Here is a 12,495-nt window from a genome sequence, read left to right as displayed (position 1 = left end):
AACTTTGACGTGAAGTTCCAACGAGGCAAAAGATTAAACACGCAGGTTAATACGTTTTATGCGTTCGATCGTGCATGCTGTACCAACGACAAGTGCTAAATAAACATACGTTGCACAGTTAATGAAAGTCTAAGATACAAAAGGCCGTGCGTAGGATTACGGTACCGGAGCATAGAGTACAACTACACAGGGAGGATTTGTGCAGTCCCATTCAGTGAGAACGAGTGACCAGTTGAAGGAAAAATGCAGCGTGTATTCGGTGGGCATGGAAGAGCTGTAACCGATGAACCGATGCACAACGTTATCGGTTTTCGCGCTCGTGGCAGGGTGTTGTGCCTACCTGCTCAGGTAGGTAAGTACCGTTCGTCGGGCTACCTTCGACGGCAGTCACGCCACAACCTTCGTCGCGTCAGGTGCTCACGGATCTTCGCGACCAACGGGACTCTCTGTTCGTCGACATCGTCTTGTATCTTTTGGATACTCAGGTAACTCGAATTCATGCGTGTTTGCAAGTGGTTCCTACGACATAGTCTCGTTCCTCTCGATCGCGAAATTAAGCGAAGAAAGCGATAACTCGTGTTCGTTTCGTTACCGATATGCCACGCGAGAAAGGAATTAAAGAGCAGTTTTTTTTCAAAGAAATTTCAATTCCTGGAACGTACGAAATCATTGACTCGTTGCATTTTACCGTTGGTCGGGTAGAAAGACACCGATCGCGTTTTGACGCATCGTAAGTTTCTGATACGCATCGAATACCGGTGTTCCAAGCTTCGGTGATTATGTCCACGTTGAAAACTCGATCAATCACGCTCCAATTGATACAGGTTACCACCGTTGAGGCAATGCAAATTTTCATTAAGGTCGAGTAAGATTTAAGGTTAAAATTTGTCGATGTTCAAAACCTATTCGTCATCGATAGCTTCTGTTCGTCATGCTAATGTTCTTTAATCGCCAAGGTCCCTCGTTATCTGCTTAACAGTAAATTTTTACTTAACGATAATTAAAAACTTGTGTCCATTAATTTCGGGAATTTGAAGTAGAAGCAGTAAATCGATTTGCCGCATTTACTTCGCATCGATTAAAACTCGCTATTGTTCAAAAGTTAAAGAAGCAAGCGTTGGCAGTTTAACTTTTAATGTACGTGACACCAACTGTGTCGTAATTGTGGGGAAACAACAGGCATTGTTACCTTAGCACATCGGAAATTAACTATAATGGCGGTATTATCACTATACGATGATAATGTATCTTTCTAAATGTTCCAATTGCAAGAAAAAATGCAAAATATATTTCTAACAAGAGAACGCGCGACGTTCAAAGTCTGTTTCTGTAAATTCTGCGCGAAGGTTGAAAAGGTACGATTAAAAAGTACGACCAACCGCCAGATGAATTATAAGAGATGAGCAAATTGCGTTGCAGACTATGGAACAGTATTCTGAGCGTGTCTAACAAGCTCTTCTTTAATTACTCATAAAAATGCTTAGCAGATCCCCATGAATCTTTTCTATAGCCTAATAGCAGCGTTCTGTTGCTTCCCTCAGTTTCCTCGATAGCGATACGTCAGCTGTTCGAGAACGGTACGCGTTGTCGAGCAAAATCATTATTAATAACACGAATTTTACCGTTACATCGTTCGAGTATTCTTTGGTTCGCGGCGCGGTGTACGGAGAGAAGGAACCAAAAGGAGGAAGCAGAGGATCGAGTCGACATCCGGCTGACCTTGGAAATCGACAACGCTCCTCCGGTTCTGCTTGCTTTCCCTCTCGTTCGTGCGAGAACGAGCCGCGTCCCTGCAACTTTCCGAGCGCAACATCGATTAACGAAACGATTTTTCCAACTGCAAAGATCAACGCGTTCGGGAAGTTAGCGCGATTACCGAAATTCTTCTGGATCAAGTCCAGTCGCGGACGTTGGCTGACTTGTCAATTGATGCGAGTTTCGCGCGTCGGAGGAGCGATGACTAACTCGGTGTGTACCGTTAACCAGAATCGTTCCTTCGGCCCGAAGAATGTCAATTTCATGCGGTTTACGGTACTCAAATTGCGCGTTAGAACACACCGCTCCGATTGTTCGTTCCTTCTTTTCATTCGAGATACCTCTGGATCTGTCCTCCGACCGCTTCAATCTTTTTCGCGTGTGGCTGACGCATAAAGAGGTGCAGAACGGCGCTTTCATACAAAGGTCTGAATTTAAACGCTCGCTCGAAGAAAATTATAGCAATTTATTGCTTCCGATAACCGAGCAATTAGTAGTTTGCACCACTTTCGCGCAAAGCTGTTTGTCTGAAAACTGTGGTAATAACTAATGACGTGGCCCAAGACCAATAATGGGTAGATATGCGTTCAGCTAATTATGTTTCTAATGTCGAATACGATATCGCAGCTATCGCTAAATAACTTGGAATAGTCTTCAGGCTTTGAAAGAATTTTAAAAAAGTCCAGGGAGTTAACGTTGCGTCCAAACATACATTTTCTCGTGGCAGAGACGCATGAGCGCGAGATAGAGATCGTGGACAATCGAAGAACGAACCGAATGGCTCGATCGTTAGCGAGATAACGTTCGCGTACAACGGTATTCGAGTGACCACAAGCCGAAACGTTTCCGGTGTATCATTCGCGCTTAAAATCCTGCTGACGACCTCGAAAGAGGCGTGCCTTCCTAAAATAACTCGACTACGATCAAGATCCGGTTGAAGGTGAACGACTCCCTTTAGCTCCGTACCACCGTAGGCTCGAGAAAGAGGTTCTACGACCGTATCCCTATTAATCACGCTCATCCTCCTTTCAGAAATCATTGAAGGAACCGAGGAAACATGTGGTTGCCCAGAACGTGTGTTCTGCTGACCGTGTTGGTTTTGGCAAGATGCGAAAAGGCCGAGGACGATGTGGACGCTTCGGCGGTGTTCATCGAGGCAGCCAAGTCCTTCTTTACGAACAAGGATAATTTGAATGGACTACAGGGTTTAGCGAGGACGTTCATACAATCGGACGGGGGGAAACAGGTGATAAAACCTGGCACTATAATACTATTAATAATAGCAAATTAAAAATATGCAAATTTTTTAATTTCGTATTGTTGCCCGCTCCGAAGATGATGTAGCTAGTGCCATCTAACAGTGAACGAGAAAACTAACGAAATAATCTTTTTTTCTTGAAATAAGCAACTTTTCCATTTCACCGACGATGATAAGTATCTAAAAATCATCAGCAATTATAAAAAAGTTACGCGCAACGTCTTTTACACACAATAGTGTAATTATCCGAGTTACACGAGCGTAGAATGTTTCGCCAACCAAGTCCGAAACAGATTTTTCTGTTTCGTCAGCTTTACCGTTGATCGTAGCGATTATTAGATGGCGCTGGTGGTACCATTTTCAAAACGGCGCATTTATACGAAATGCATTTGAGTAATACATTCCTTTCGTGTTAAGAATCGTACTAATTATATGCAATTCCCTCGAACAGGATGGAAAGTCTAACTTGGATAATTTAGGAGACATAGTGTCCGGCATCGGCAGCTTGCTTGGCGGTAGCGAAAACAATCAGGGTGTCGACTTTTCTGTAATCGGATCGGTTCTCGACGGTATGATGAGTTCGAACAAGAATACCAAAAGGTCAATATCCGCGGATACCGAAACGAACCAGGATCAATCGACGATAGATTTGGACGACGTTTTGGGCTCGTTCATGGGACAGAATGGGAACTCCGAACTGTTGATGGGCCTTTTACCGATGTTGTTACAAAATTTAGGAAGTATCGAAGTGGCTGGGCTATCTAGCAAGCCGCACGATCACTCGGGACACTCTTGGTACATGCCTCCGATCCTGGAGAACTTGCACGTGATGTGGGATCATTTCAGCAATTCGGAACTGGGTCAAACGTTGTGGAAGAAGAGCGGTTTGTCGCACTTCGTTGGTCAGATTTCCGATTCCGAGGGACGCATTCAATACGAGAAGCTTCTGGACAATTTCGAGAACCCCGCTGTTCGGCGCAGATGGATCAGATCGTTGACAAATTACATCGGAGAGTGGATCTCCCATATCTCCGACCCGCAGATCCAACAACGCTACCTGAACACGGTTCAATTTGTTGGAAATAGTTTTCTGAAATCGCAGGGTTTCCCGAAATCGTCCATGTTCGACGCGATGAGACCCGTAGAAAGTCTTTCCAGGTAATTGATAAACGGTATTAAAGTTTATAGGACATTTATGAAGTCAAATCGTGTCTTTAAAAGTTTCTTTGTTTTTATAATCGATAGAGTAGTGAACGCTGTAGCGAGGAGACATTTAGGAATGAAGATCGATAGCTCGCAATATATTAAGCCTGCGGAAGCGTACATCAAAGAATTAATCGCCCTCGCTTCAGAGAAAGGATTCATAATGTCCCGACTGAACGGCAGGGAGATTAGCAACAGACTCAGTGACACGATCAACCACGACATCATCGATCCCATACTGAAGGTAACAGGAAACCGATAGAAGTTTCAAGCATTTTCGCGTGCATTTTCTTAATTCGTGATATAATTTATAGTCGTATCGAGCATATAAGTGGGCAATTAAGAGGCCACAATGCGCCAGCCAGATCCTGTGCACCATCAACGAACAAAACGATAAGGATCATACGAAATCGCGTTTACAAAGCGGTTTGTTGAAAGTAACTAGTTTCCCGGCTGCTTGGGCCGTCAGCAATAAAGTAGGGACCAATTTCTGGACCCTGTACGGGGCCATTATGGATCACGAAAAATGCGTCGTAAGTAGAACTTCTTGTACATCTATTTTATCACATTTCGTAAGGCACATTGCGTAAAGTCGAGCTTTTACTTTGCAGGAAAAGTATCCGGCGGAGTGTACAGATTTTCACGAAGAAGAAATCCGAATTACGACGGAGAGCGTTCACAGTGAACTTTGATCCGTAACTTACAACGAGTGTGCCCTGTGAAAGACATTTGCGATCTCCAAAGTCAATTCCATGGACACAAAGTCGCGAAAGGCGACTACCGTTTCGTCGATCGTTTTTATATATTAGCTAAGTGTCGTGCGAATGTATGACGATGAAATAGCATTTATTTTCGGTGGAAAGTTATTTGAAAAAACCGATGCTCCTAACGGTGTGTACATAAAACGGGGAGGTGAAAAAATCGAATAACCAGATTTTGATTTTCGCAGAAACCTTTATTTTTCACTGGAATTTCATAAATATTGTTCCTCCTACGAACGAATAGAAAAAAGAACCAGCTACAATTATCGGTATCTCGTTTTATTCCATTTTTATATTTATTACTTTTAAAGAGATCTATAAGAATTCTATTTTATACGAGGAGCGTGTGGAAAGGCACGTTCGGTTACGAGGTTCCTAGGAACATCGTGAATTTCGAGCTTAACGAGAGCTCGTTCCAGGTGGGACGAAAGTTCCAACGACAGAAGATCGAGCGCATGCGTTTTGCATCGGATTTATTAACAGCAACGTCTGTATAACAACTCCTGTAAATATTAGATAAAAGCCAAATAATAAAATGTACGTTAAATGTACAAGACACATCATGGCCAGTTCTTTCCTGTGCTTTATCTCGTCATTATTTCCTCTTGATATTTTTGCACGCCCATTCGAGGCCCTCCTGACAATACAGTATTTCGATTTTATTCATTTAGTAAACGTATCGGAAAGGAATAATAAACATACCTTCACTCCTTTTCCCTCGGTTGCGATGCAAGATTGTATTTGCCAATCGCGATCTTTGATATTGTGCAATCCCAGTCCTTCCGCGATCTCAGCCGCGGTTACAGCCTGGCCAAGATCTTGTTTGTTTGCATATACCAACAGCGGTACACCTCGTAGCTTCTCCTCCAGCAACAGTTCTGATAACTCTTGACCCGTTTCTTCTAGTCTCTTTATATCCGCGCTGTCCACGACATATATCTGTAATAAGAAAGTAAACAGTATTCGAACGTTCTTGCGCGATATTACGAACAGGGAAATTACCAGAACATCCGTGTTTTCAAAATAATTTCGCCAGTAAGGACGAATTTTTCGAGCACCACCTATGTCCCACACGTTCAATTTAAAGCCCTCGCTCTGTACGCTTTTTATGTTGAAACCTTGTGTCGGTGTGACCTGTAAGAAACGAGCTTCAATAATTTCGAACAGCGAAAGAAGATATATTTTATACCTGTGTGATATCTTCGCTAGCTAAAGATCTTAAAATTGTGGTTTTCCCAGCGTTGTCTAATCCTAAAAGTAACAGACGCAGTTCTTTGTCCTGATTCGAGCGTAATTTTCTCAAAATCGATAAGAGACCCTGTTGTAAAATAACGATTTAATCTTGGTACATATATTTCTACTTCGTTGCGGTTTACATTTTCTGTTATATTTAGTGAAACAATTAAGAAACATTAGGAATAATCAGATCATTGGATTGCGCATAATATATGAATTCAAATTTCGCGCTCTTTGCTGTTCTAGCAGACGGAATAATCTTACGATAGTAAAACAGCGTTCCGAACAAGAGTAGGGACTGTTGTTGAAAATTGAAAAGTTTTATGTTAATCTATGATTGTGTTTCGAGAAATACGATATAGAAACACGTTATAAATTATGCAGAATATTTCTAATGAATGATACGTGTTGTAACAAGGTTGATTACAACGAAATTTGAAATTGTCATGTTTGATAGGTTATGTCGTACACAGATTATGGTTCGATATTCATGTCTCGCGCGAAAACAGGTGCATAATGAAGTGTAGTGCATTTAAAATCAATCGTCTTTGATTCGTTACCATATTTTGTTTATTATTTGCAAACCGGGAATCAAAAGGTGATAATAGTCGACTCGCACACGTCTGCCACTTGGTTATTCTCCACCCAATTTGTTGTGTTGTTTCTTTCGTATCTAAGGAAACTGACGGTATCTGCACCTTCTGGCCAATAATCTTTCATGGTATTTATATAAAAATAACAGGTGTACATTTTGTTACCTGTTTGTGGAAAACAGAAATAGAAAACTAAACTATTTACTATGTATCATTTTATTTCTCTTTATACTAATTGGTCTTATGCCTAGATAATGTATTCAATAAAGAACTTTTATGCTTCTGTGTACATATAGTTTATTCCAATTTTAGAAACATGTCATTTTATTATGCTGGCTTTAATACTAGCATGTTATTCTCTAAAGATGGAGACATAACATTTGCGGTAGATTCGTTTACTGAAATTTCTGGGATAACCGATTTTCAAATTGGTTGGGGATATTTTCTCCTTTGGAAGGAAAAAGAGTTATACATCATTAAGAGAACAGACAAAGATTGTACAGATTCTAATATAAATATGCAGTTAATACAAATACCGGGAACAATAACAAATAGGTATATTTTATATGGCAGTGAATAATGGATTTAACAAATTTAAGAAAATATGTCTTTTTGTGGCTCTATTATTTTTATAGTTGTAAACAAGCTGCAATTGGTAAAGACAATATAATAATTTTGTCAAATGACAATGAGATATGGCAATATAAAATTTATGATAATTCTTGGAAGAAAGTAATTAATTTTATGTCTGTTAGAAGCGATTCAGAAAGCGAATATCCTGTTAAAATAGTACAAGAAGGATGTACAGTAGTTTTAACTAATCTAGGTACATATCCAGTATGTTTAAAATTGACAAAATTGTAAAATCAATATGCTCATGTAAATTATAATTTAGGTAGAGTCTTTAATGTTCCTACACTAGTCGAAATGCCAAAAAGGGTTCAATTTGTAAATGTTGCTTGTGGATTTGATCACACCATCTTGCTTGCACAAAATGGTGATATTTATTCTCTGGGAATGGGAACGTATGTATTGTTTCAGTCAGTAATGTATACATAATGTTCCATGTTTTCGATTAAATCTAAGGATGTTTACTCAAATAAAATAGACGCGGTCAACTAGGACACGGAGATCTAGAAGACTGTGATAGTCCTAAACTCATTGAAGCTTTAGCCGGTATTAAAGTTACACATATTTCAGCTGCAGGCTCTCATAGTGCAGTAGTAACAGAACAGGTCAATATGCTGGGTGTAATGAAATCAATTAGATTAGTACAGATCTCTCATGTGGCATATTTTGAACTGTAGGGTGATCTTTATACTTGGGGATGGAACACAAATGGAGAATTGGGGTTACCCAATCAAGAAAGTAAAGTGGTAGCTGTACCCACGTTGGTAGATTTTACCGACGATCAAAATAAAAATGTAGAGACTTTCGTAAAGAAAGTGGAATGTGGAAATAACTTCACTATTTGCATGATGGGTACGTGTTTAAAATCGAATACTGACATTTCGTAGAAAAAATACATTTCTAAAACATGTTTTTACAATAGATGACGGAACACTTTGGGGTAGCGGATGCAATAAATACGGACAGTTAGGGCAACTCCGGGAGAGTCTTCTAAACACTCCTAAATTCGTTAAACTGAAAGTGCTGTTCGATTTAAAAAAAATTGTAAACTTTAAGTGTCGCGAATGGGGTACAGTATTAATAACGAAATGAGATAATTTTTTACGAATGATGTGTTATAAACGGAGAATAAAGAGAATATTTTTTAAGAAGCTCATATTCTTTTATCATTTAATATTACATGCTACTCAATTGAGATTCAAACACTTCGAACTCCTCGTTCGCTTCTGCCAGTGGTAAAATATATAACCGCTTGTCTATTAACATTTTCTCGTCGTCCAAGGAGGGTGCAGGAGTCGCAGGCACTATTTCGATCGCTTTATCCCGTCTTTTACCTGCAACATTAAGAATTATATTATTTTACTGGTACCTAGAATATCGAAGACATTACTGCAATACCTATAGATTTCCTAAGTCGTTCAATTGCTTTAATTTTTTTCATATTTTCACGGAGACGCATACTAAAAGACATCGTTTTATCTACGAACTTCGGTGGACGTGGTGCGCGAATAACGAACGGGAGATTGTAAGTCTGAATCTCTATCGGTGTAACGAAAACTGCGTAAACAAGCGCGTATCGTAATTCGTTGGCATACCTACCGGGTAAAATTTAATTTTATTCTTTATTTTTGTATTTTCGTCTCAACTAACGTACTCACATATCATACGTAGATTCGATTACTTTATTCAATGCGAAAAGAGGGTCGACATTAATAGAAAACTTGGTAGTGTCTTGTGAAGGGGATAATTCCTCGTTGCTTCCCAACTCCTTCGGCTGCCCTTTCTGCAGACTATGAGTATTATACAAGAGTATTATTCTATTTAGCCAAGTATCGGTGAAGAAGAATGTTACGTTTTGGCAGACTCTTCTCGAAATATTGAATTCTGTGTCTCCTCTTCCTCGATCCCTTCCTCCGCGTTATTTTCGTACACAACTTCATCCCAGTACAATAGTTTGTTTTGTTCCGATATTTCGTCAGTCGCCACCATGAAGATCTCTTCCATCTCTTTGAAAAACTCTTCTCGGGAACACTTTCTGTCTGTCGATGGCAAGTTTGAAATAGAAACGGGTATCTACACGTAACATCTATTTTTGTTACCTCGAAGCAACGTAATTTCTCCAATTAACCAGCTGATCAATACGCTGATATGATGTTCATCCAGATCTTTATGATGATGCAAGATCTGCAGGGCCAGCATGTCCAGAAACCAGAATGATGCCATGTTCGTTGCGTAATCCGTGATCTCAAGAATGTTCCCCAACAATCTGTAGAAATATTACTATTATTGTTATGAATATTTTATTTCGATTTACCACTGTTTGAAAAGTTTGAAATGTACCTATTATAATCGTGTTATAAATTGTTTTATTATTAAAAGTTGTCGGCAATAAATAGGGTGATTTCAAACTTTCTGACAGGTTAAACAAAGAAATTCTAACTCGATGAGATCCACAGGTTTCTCGGTGTCGACGGTGATTGGTATGCCCCGTAAACTCTTGAATTTGCATGGAAGGGTTGTCAAAAGCTTTCTGGCGAACTCACCGGAAGCGTTGGATCCATTGACGGGTTCCAGTTCGATTTGCTGTAATTTCGTAACCAATTTCACGAATTCGTAAACCCTCCTACTATAAACAAAGTTTTCTGGAGCCGTCTCAAAAACACTCGTTATTAAAATAACGTTTAGCGGAACTCGAGGAGTTTTCAGTCGAATTTTCCATTAGAGCGGACATAGTCGATCGAGAAGTTTGAATATTTTCACGAGCAAAATAATAAACGTCGCGAACAACGCAATCTCTTAGTTAGAAAACTCGAACCTCGGTCTGAATTTCGTTCGATCGATCGCCTCTGTTTTCGGTGGTAATCATTGAATCGTGTAGTAAATTCGACATATCCCCTTTCCGACGAATCCTTGGAGACAATGCTGCGGGGCATGCTCGAAGGATCAGCAATTTCTTTTGTCGAAACGGAAGAACGAAATCTGAGGAGGCGCTCACAGGAATTGTCGTCGAAAGTAAGAAACAGTTTGATTTTTTGTATTCATTGATTTTATTTTTTAACTTTTTTTCCATATTTTGTTCAATATTTTCAGAAAATAACACTCCAAAGCGAAAAAACCGTATATTCTCACCAATCCCAATGTGTTTTGTATAATATATAGATATATATTATACTTCTCATATATAATATATATGTATATATATATATTATATATATATATATATAATGTATACTTTTATATTTTTATATATAATAATATTATGTAGAGTAGCGCACACTTTAGACTGTTATGTATCGATACTTTTTATAATTTCATCGATAAATTACAAATATTGAAAAACATGAAACAGACACAGCCGGCGGGGACGCGAAGACTTGAGCGTCCTGGGACATCTCGTGGAACCGTAAAAAAAAGATTCTGTTCACGCGACTTCCGTTTCCCCCAATAATTTCTAAACAATTCATTTCGATCGACGATCATGCGCGATACGGTGACCGAAACGGAGGAAGATCCAGTAGACGAGAAAAAAAAAACATTTCTTTTATATCTAATAAAAGGTTTTTACGAGGTCTTCCTTCGTTCGTTCGTTCGGGTCGTTTCCGTCGACGACGAAGTCGAGGAAACGGAAAACGCGACGAACTGTGCACCATCTCCGACCCTCGGAGACACCGTTAATTATCTATATATGTATATCAGTCGCTCGAAAATCCCCGGGTCCCGGCACGACTGACATTTTTTTGTTGTATATTTATATATTTTCACACCGAAGTCAGAAAGGCAATACGCAGTATGAACTTACTTAGTACATTTGTGTGTGTATGTGTGTACGCGTATGTGTGTGGCATTTACAACTATTTTCCTTTTTTTTATGGTTTGTTTCTCTCTCTGTTTTTCTGTTCGTTTTACTTTTTCCACGTTAGTTTTTGTTGCTGTCGTTTAGTTTTTTTTTTTGTGTATTACGCGTTTGCTCGTGTTCGTTCGTTTGTATGCTTGCTTCCACGCGTTCTTCCTGCTTCTTCTTCTTCTTCTTCTTCGTGTCTCAACAAACAGAGTATCTTTTTCTTCTTTACTGTTTCGATCGCAATCTTATTTACACACCTTTTACTAAAGTTTCCTCTTTCTAACCTCTTCGTCTCTGGCGTTTCTTCCCTGTCTCTTTCTTCTTCTAAAAATTCGTTCTGCTCTGTTTTCGTTTTTAATCTTTTCCGTCTAAAAAAAAAATGTTCGTACGCGTGCGTGTGTGTTGTTTCTATTCGATCGTTCATCCCGTTTTTCCTCGGTTCTTTTCGGGTCTCGAAAATCATCCAAGGATACCGTGAGATTAAAAGGAAAAGAAAAATGAATGAAGAGGGCAGACCCGTATTGAAGAGAGAAGAGAAAGAAGCGCAAGAGGAGAGTGCTCGGAGGGGTGGTTTTACAGGTAAGAAAATCGTACGAGGACACGGCCAATTAATTGAACTCGACTACGAAAGAAAACGAAAGCAAAGGACAGTCGACTTGGATCGAAGCATCGAAGAAGAGAAAAAGGTGGGATCTGGTGGAGAGCCATGATTTCAAGTCTTTCTTTCTCTTTCTACTTTTCCATCTAAAGTGTTTAACGAAATTTTATTTTCATCGCCCCTTTGAAAACATTTCTATATCGATTCAGTTGATCGTGATCGTCTTCGATGAAGGCAACCGAATGACCGTAAACGATCGATATCCGAAAGAAAGAGGAAATCACTTTGATCAAGCGAGAACTTTAAGCGAAACGCAAATAAAAACAAAACAAAATGAAATTAAATATTTTCAATCGATTTTATTGAAAATAATACAACAAAATATCTCATAATAATAATAATAATAATAATAATTAGAAATAATTAATAATTAAAGATACGTACTGCTCTACTCGATATCTATATAGATAATCATGTCTTAGAATGTTGTTTAAATAATAATAATATTATCGTCATTAATTACTAATAATAAAATAATAATAAAGGTAATAAAGTTAATAATAATAATAATAATAATATATCATAGAATAATGCATCAATAAACAAATTTGATAATCTAC

The 12,495-nt window shown here is 39.0% G+C and overlaps 5 protein-coding genes across 7 annotated transcripts in view; 2 read left to right on the top strand and 3 right to left on the bottom strand.

Moving 5' to 3' along the window:
* The first annotated feature begins 347 nt into the window (after positions 1-347).
* Positions 348-5,535, top strand: LOC100875751 (uncharacterized). Of its 2 annotated transcripts, none has more exons than XM_012288504.2 (6): positions 348-485; positions 2,788-3,001; positions 3,465-4,171; positions 4,259-4,460; positions 4,531-4,749; positions 4,828-5,535. In XM_012288504.2, the coding sequence occupies exons 2-6, from the start codon at positions 2,813-2,815 to the stop codon at positions 4,906-4,908; spliced, it is 1,398 nt and encodes a 465-aa protein (XP_012143894.2). In that variant the 5' UTR covers positions 348-485; positions 2,788-2,812; the 3' UTR covers positions 4,909-5,535. The 2 variants fall into 2 exon arrangements, with proteins under 2 accessions (XP_012143894.2, XP_012143896.2); XM_012288506.2 differs by lacking the exon at positions 348-485 and adding an exon at positions 2,382-2,695.
* LOC100875638 (ADP-ribosylation factor-like protein 3) lies at positions 5,151-6,902 on the bottom strand. Of its 2 annotated transcripts, XM_012288508.2 has the most exons (5): positions 6,774-6,902; positions 6,167-6,295; positions 5,980-6,111; positions 5,680-5,916; positions 5,151-5,614 (listed from the first exon to the last, which is right to left on the bottom strand). In XM_012288508.2, the coding sequence occupies exons 1-5, from the start codon at positions 6,774-6,776 to the stop codon at positions 5,573-5,575; spliced, it is 543 nt and encodes a 180-aa protein (XP_012143898.1). In that variant the 5' UTR covers positions 6,777-6,902; the 3' UTR covers positions 5,151-5,572. The 2 variants fall into 2 exon arrangements, with proteins under 2 accessions (XP_012143898.1, XP_076395476.1); XM_076539361.1 differs by having other exon boundaries at positions 5,680-6,111.
* LOC100879417 (E3 ISG15--protein ligase Herc6) lies at positions 6,794-8,587 on the top strand. Its single transcript, XM_012288510.2, has 7 exons — positions 6,794-6,934; positions 7,119-7,361; positions 7,442-7,632; positions 7,702-7,831; positions 7,915-8,041; positions 8,114-8,288; positions 8,359-8,587. Exons 2-7 carry the CDS (start codon positions 7,123-7,125, stop codon positions 8,526-8,528), a joined length of 1,032 nt encoding a protein of 343 aa, XP_012143900.2. The 5' UTR covers positions 6,794-6,934; positions 7,119-7,122; the 3' UTR covers positions 8,529-8,587.
* A 108-nt stretch (positions 8,588-8,695) lies between these two features.
* Eip93F (Ecdysone-induced protein 93F) overlaps positions 8,696-12,495 on the bottom strand; it is a 77,865-nt gene continuing 74,065 nt past the window's right edge. Inside the window, exon 11 of the mRNA XM_076539343.1 lies at positions 8,696-8,770. The gene's annotated coding sequence lies outside the window, so the exon portion shown is untranslated. The remainder of the gene's footprint in view (positions 8,771-12,495) is intronic.
* On the bottom strand, positions 8,741-12,102 carry LOC100875525 (uncharacterized). The gene is made up of 7 exons (XM_076539266.1): positions 10,252-12,102; positions 9,877-10,019; positions 9,536-9,702; positions 9,289-9,475; positions 9,095-9,226; positions 8,827-9,031; positions 8,741-8,770 (listed from the first exon to the last, which is right to left on the bottom strand). The coding sequence occupies exons 1-7, from the start codon at positions 10,504-10,506 to the stop codon at positions 8,741-8,743; spliced, it is 1,119 nt and encodes a 372-aa protein (XP_076395381.1). The 5' UTR covers positions 10,507-12,102.

The sequence above is a fragment of the Megachile rotundata genome, chromosome 13 (assembly GCF_050947335.1).
Source record: "Megachile rotundata isolate GNS110a chromosome 13, iyMegRotu1, whole genome shotgun sequence".
NCBI lineage: Eukaryota > Metazoa > Arthropoda > Insecta > Hymenoptera > Megachilidae > Megachile > Megachile rotundata.
Note: the sequence above shows the minus strand (reverse complement) of the source record. Positions and strands in the feature narration are given on the sequence as shown.

Bases quoted from the DNA above. Each gene is read 5' to 3' on its own strand.
- LOC100875638 (XM_076539361.1), bottom strand. The intron at 6,112-6,166 runs GTATAAAATATA...CGTTTCTTACAG, and splicing joins CTAGCGAAGATATCACACAG to GTCACACCGACACAAGGTTT. The intron at 5,615-5,679 runs GTATGTTTATTA...CTGTATTGTCAG, and splicing joins CCGAGGGAAAAGGAGTGAAG to GAGGGCCTCGAATGGGCGTG.
- LOC100875751 (XM_012288504.2), top strand. From the start codon at position 2,813: ATGTGGTTGCCCAGAACGTGTGTTCTGCTGACCGTGTTGGTTTTGGCA. The intron at 4,172-4,258 runs GTAATTGATAAA...TATAATCGATAG, and splicing joins CCCGTAGAAAGTCTTTCCAG to AGTAGTGAACGCTGTAGCGA. The intron at 4,750-4,827 runs GTAAGTAGAACT...TTTACTTTGCAG, and splicing joins TGGATCACGAAAAATGCGTC to GAAAAGTATCCGGCGGAGTG.
- LOC100875525 (XM_076539266.1), bottom strand. From the start codon at position 10,506: ATGGAAAAAAAGTTAAAAAATAAAATCAATGAATACAAAAAATCAAAC. The intron at 9,227-9,288 runs GTAACATTCTTC...TAATACTCATAG, and splicing joins CGAGAAGAGTCTGCCAAAAC to TCTGCAGAAAGGGCAGCCGA. The intron at 8,771-8,826 runs GTAATGTCTTCG...TTAATGTTGCAG, and splicing joins GGAAATCTATAGGTATTGCA to GTAAAAGACGGGATAAAGCG.
- LOC100879417 (XM_012288510.2), top strand. From the start codon at position 7,123: ATGTCATTTTATTATGCTGGCTTTAATACTAGCATGTTATTCTCTAAA. The intron at 7,362-7,441 runs GTATATTTTATA...TTATTTTTATAG, and splicing joins CCGGGAACAATAACAAATAG to TTGTAAACAAGCTGCAATTG. The intron at 7,832-7,914 runs GTATGTATTGTT...CAAATAAAATAG, and splicing joins TATTCTCTGGGAATGGGAAC to ACGCGGTCAACTAGGACACG.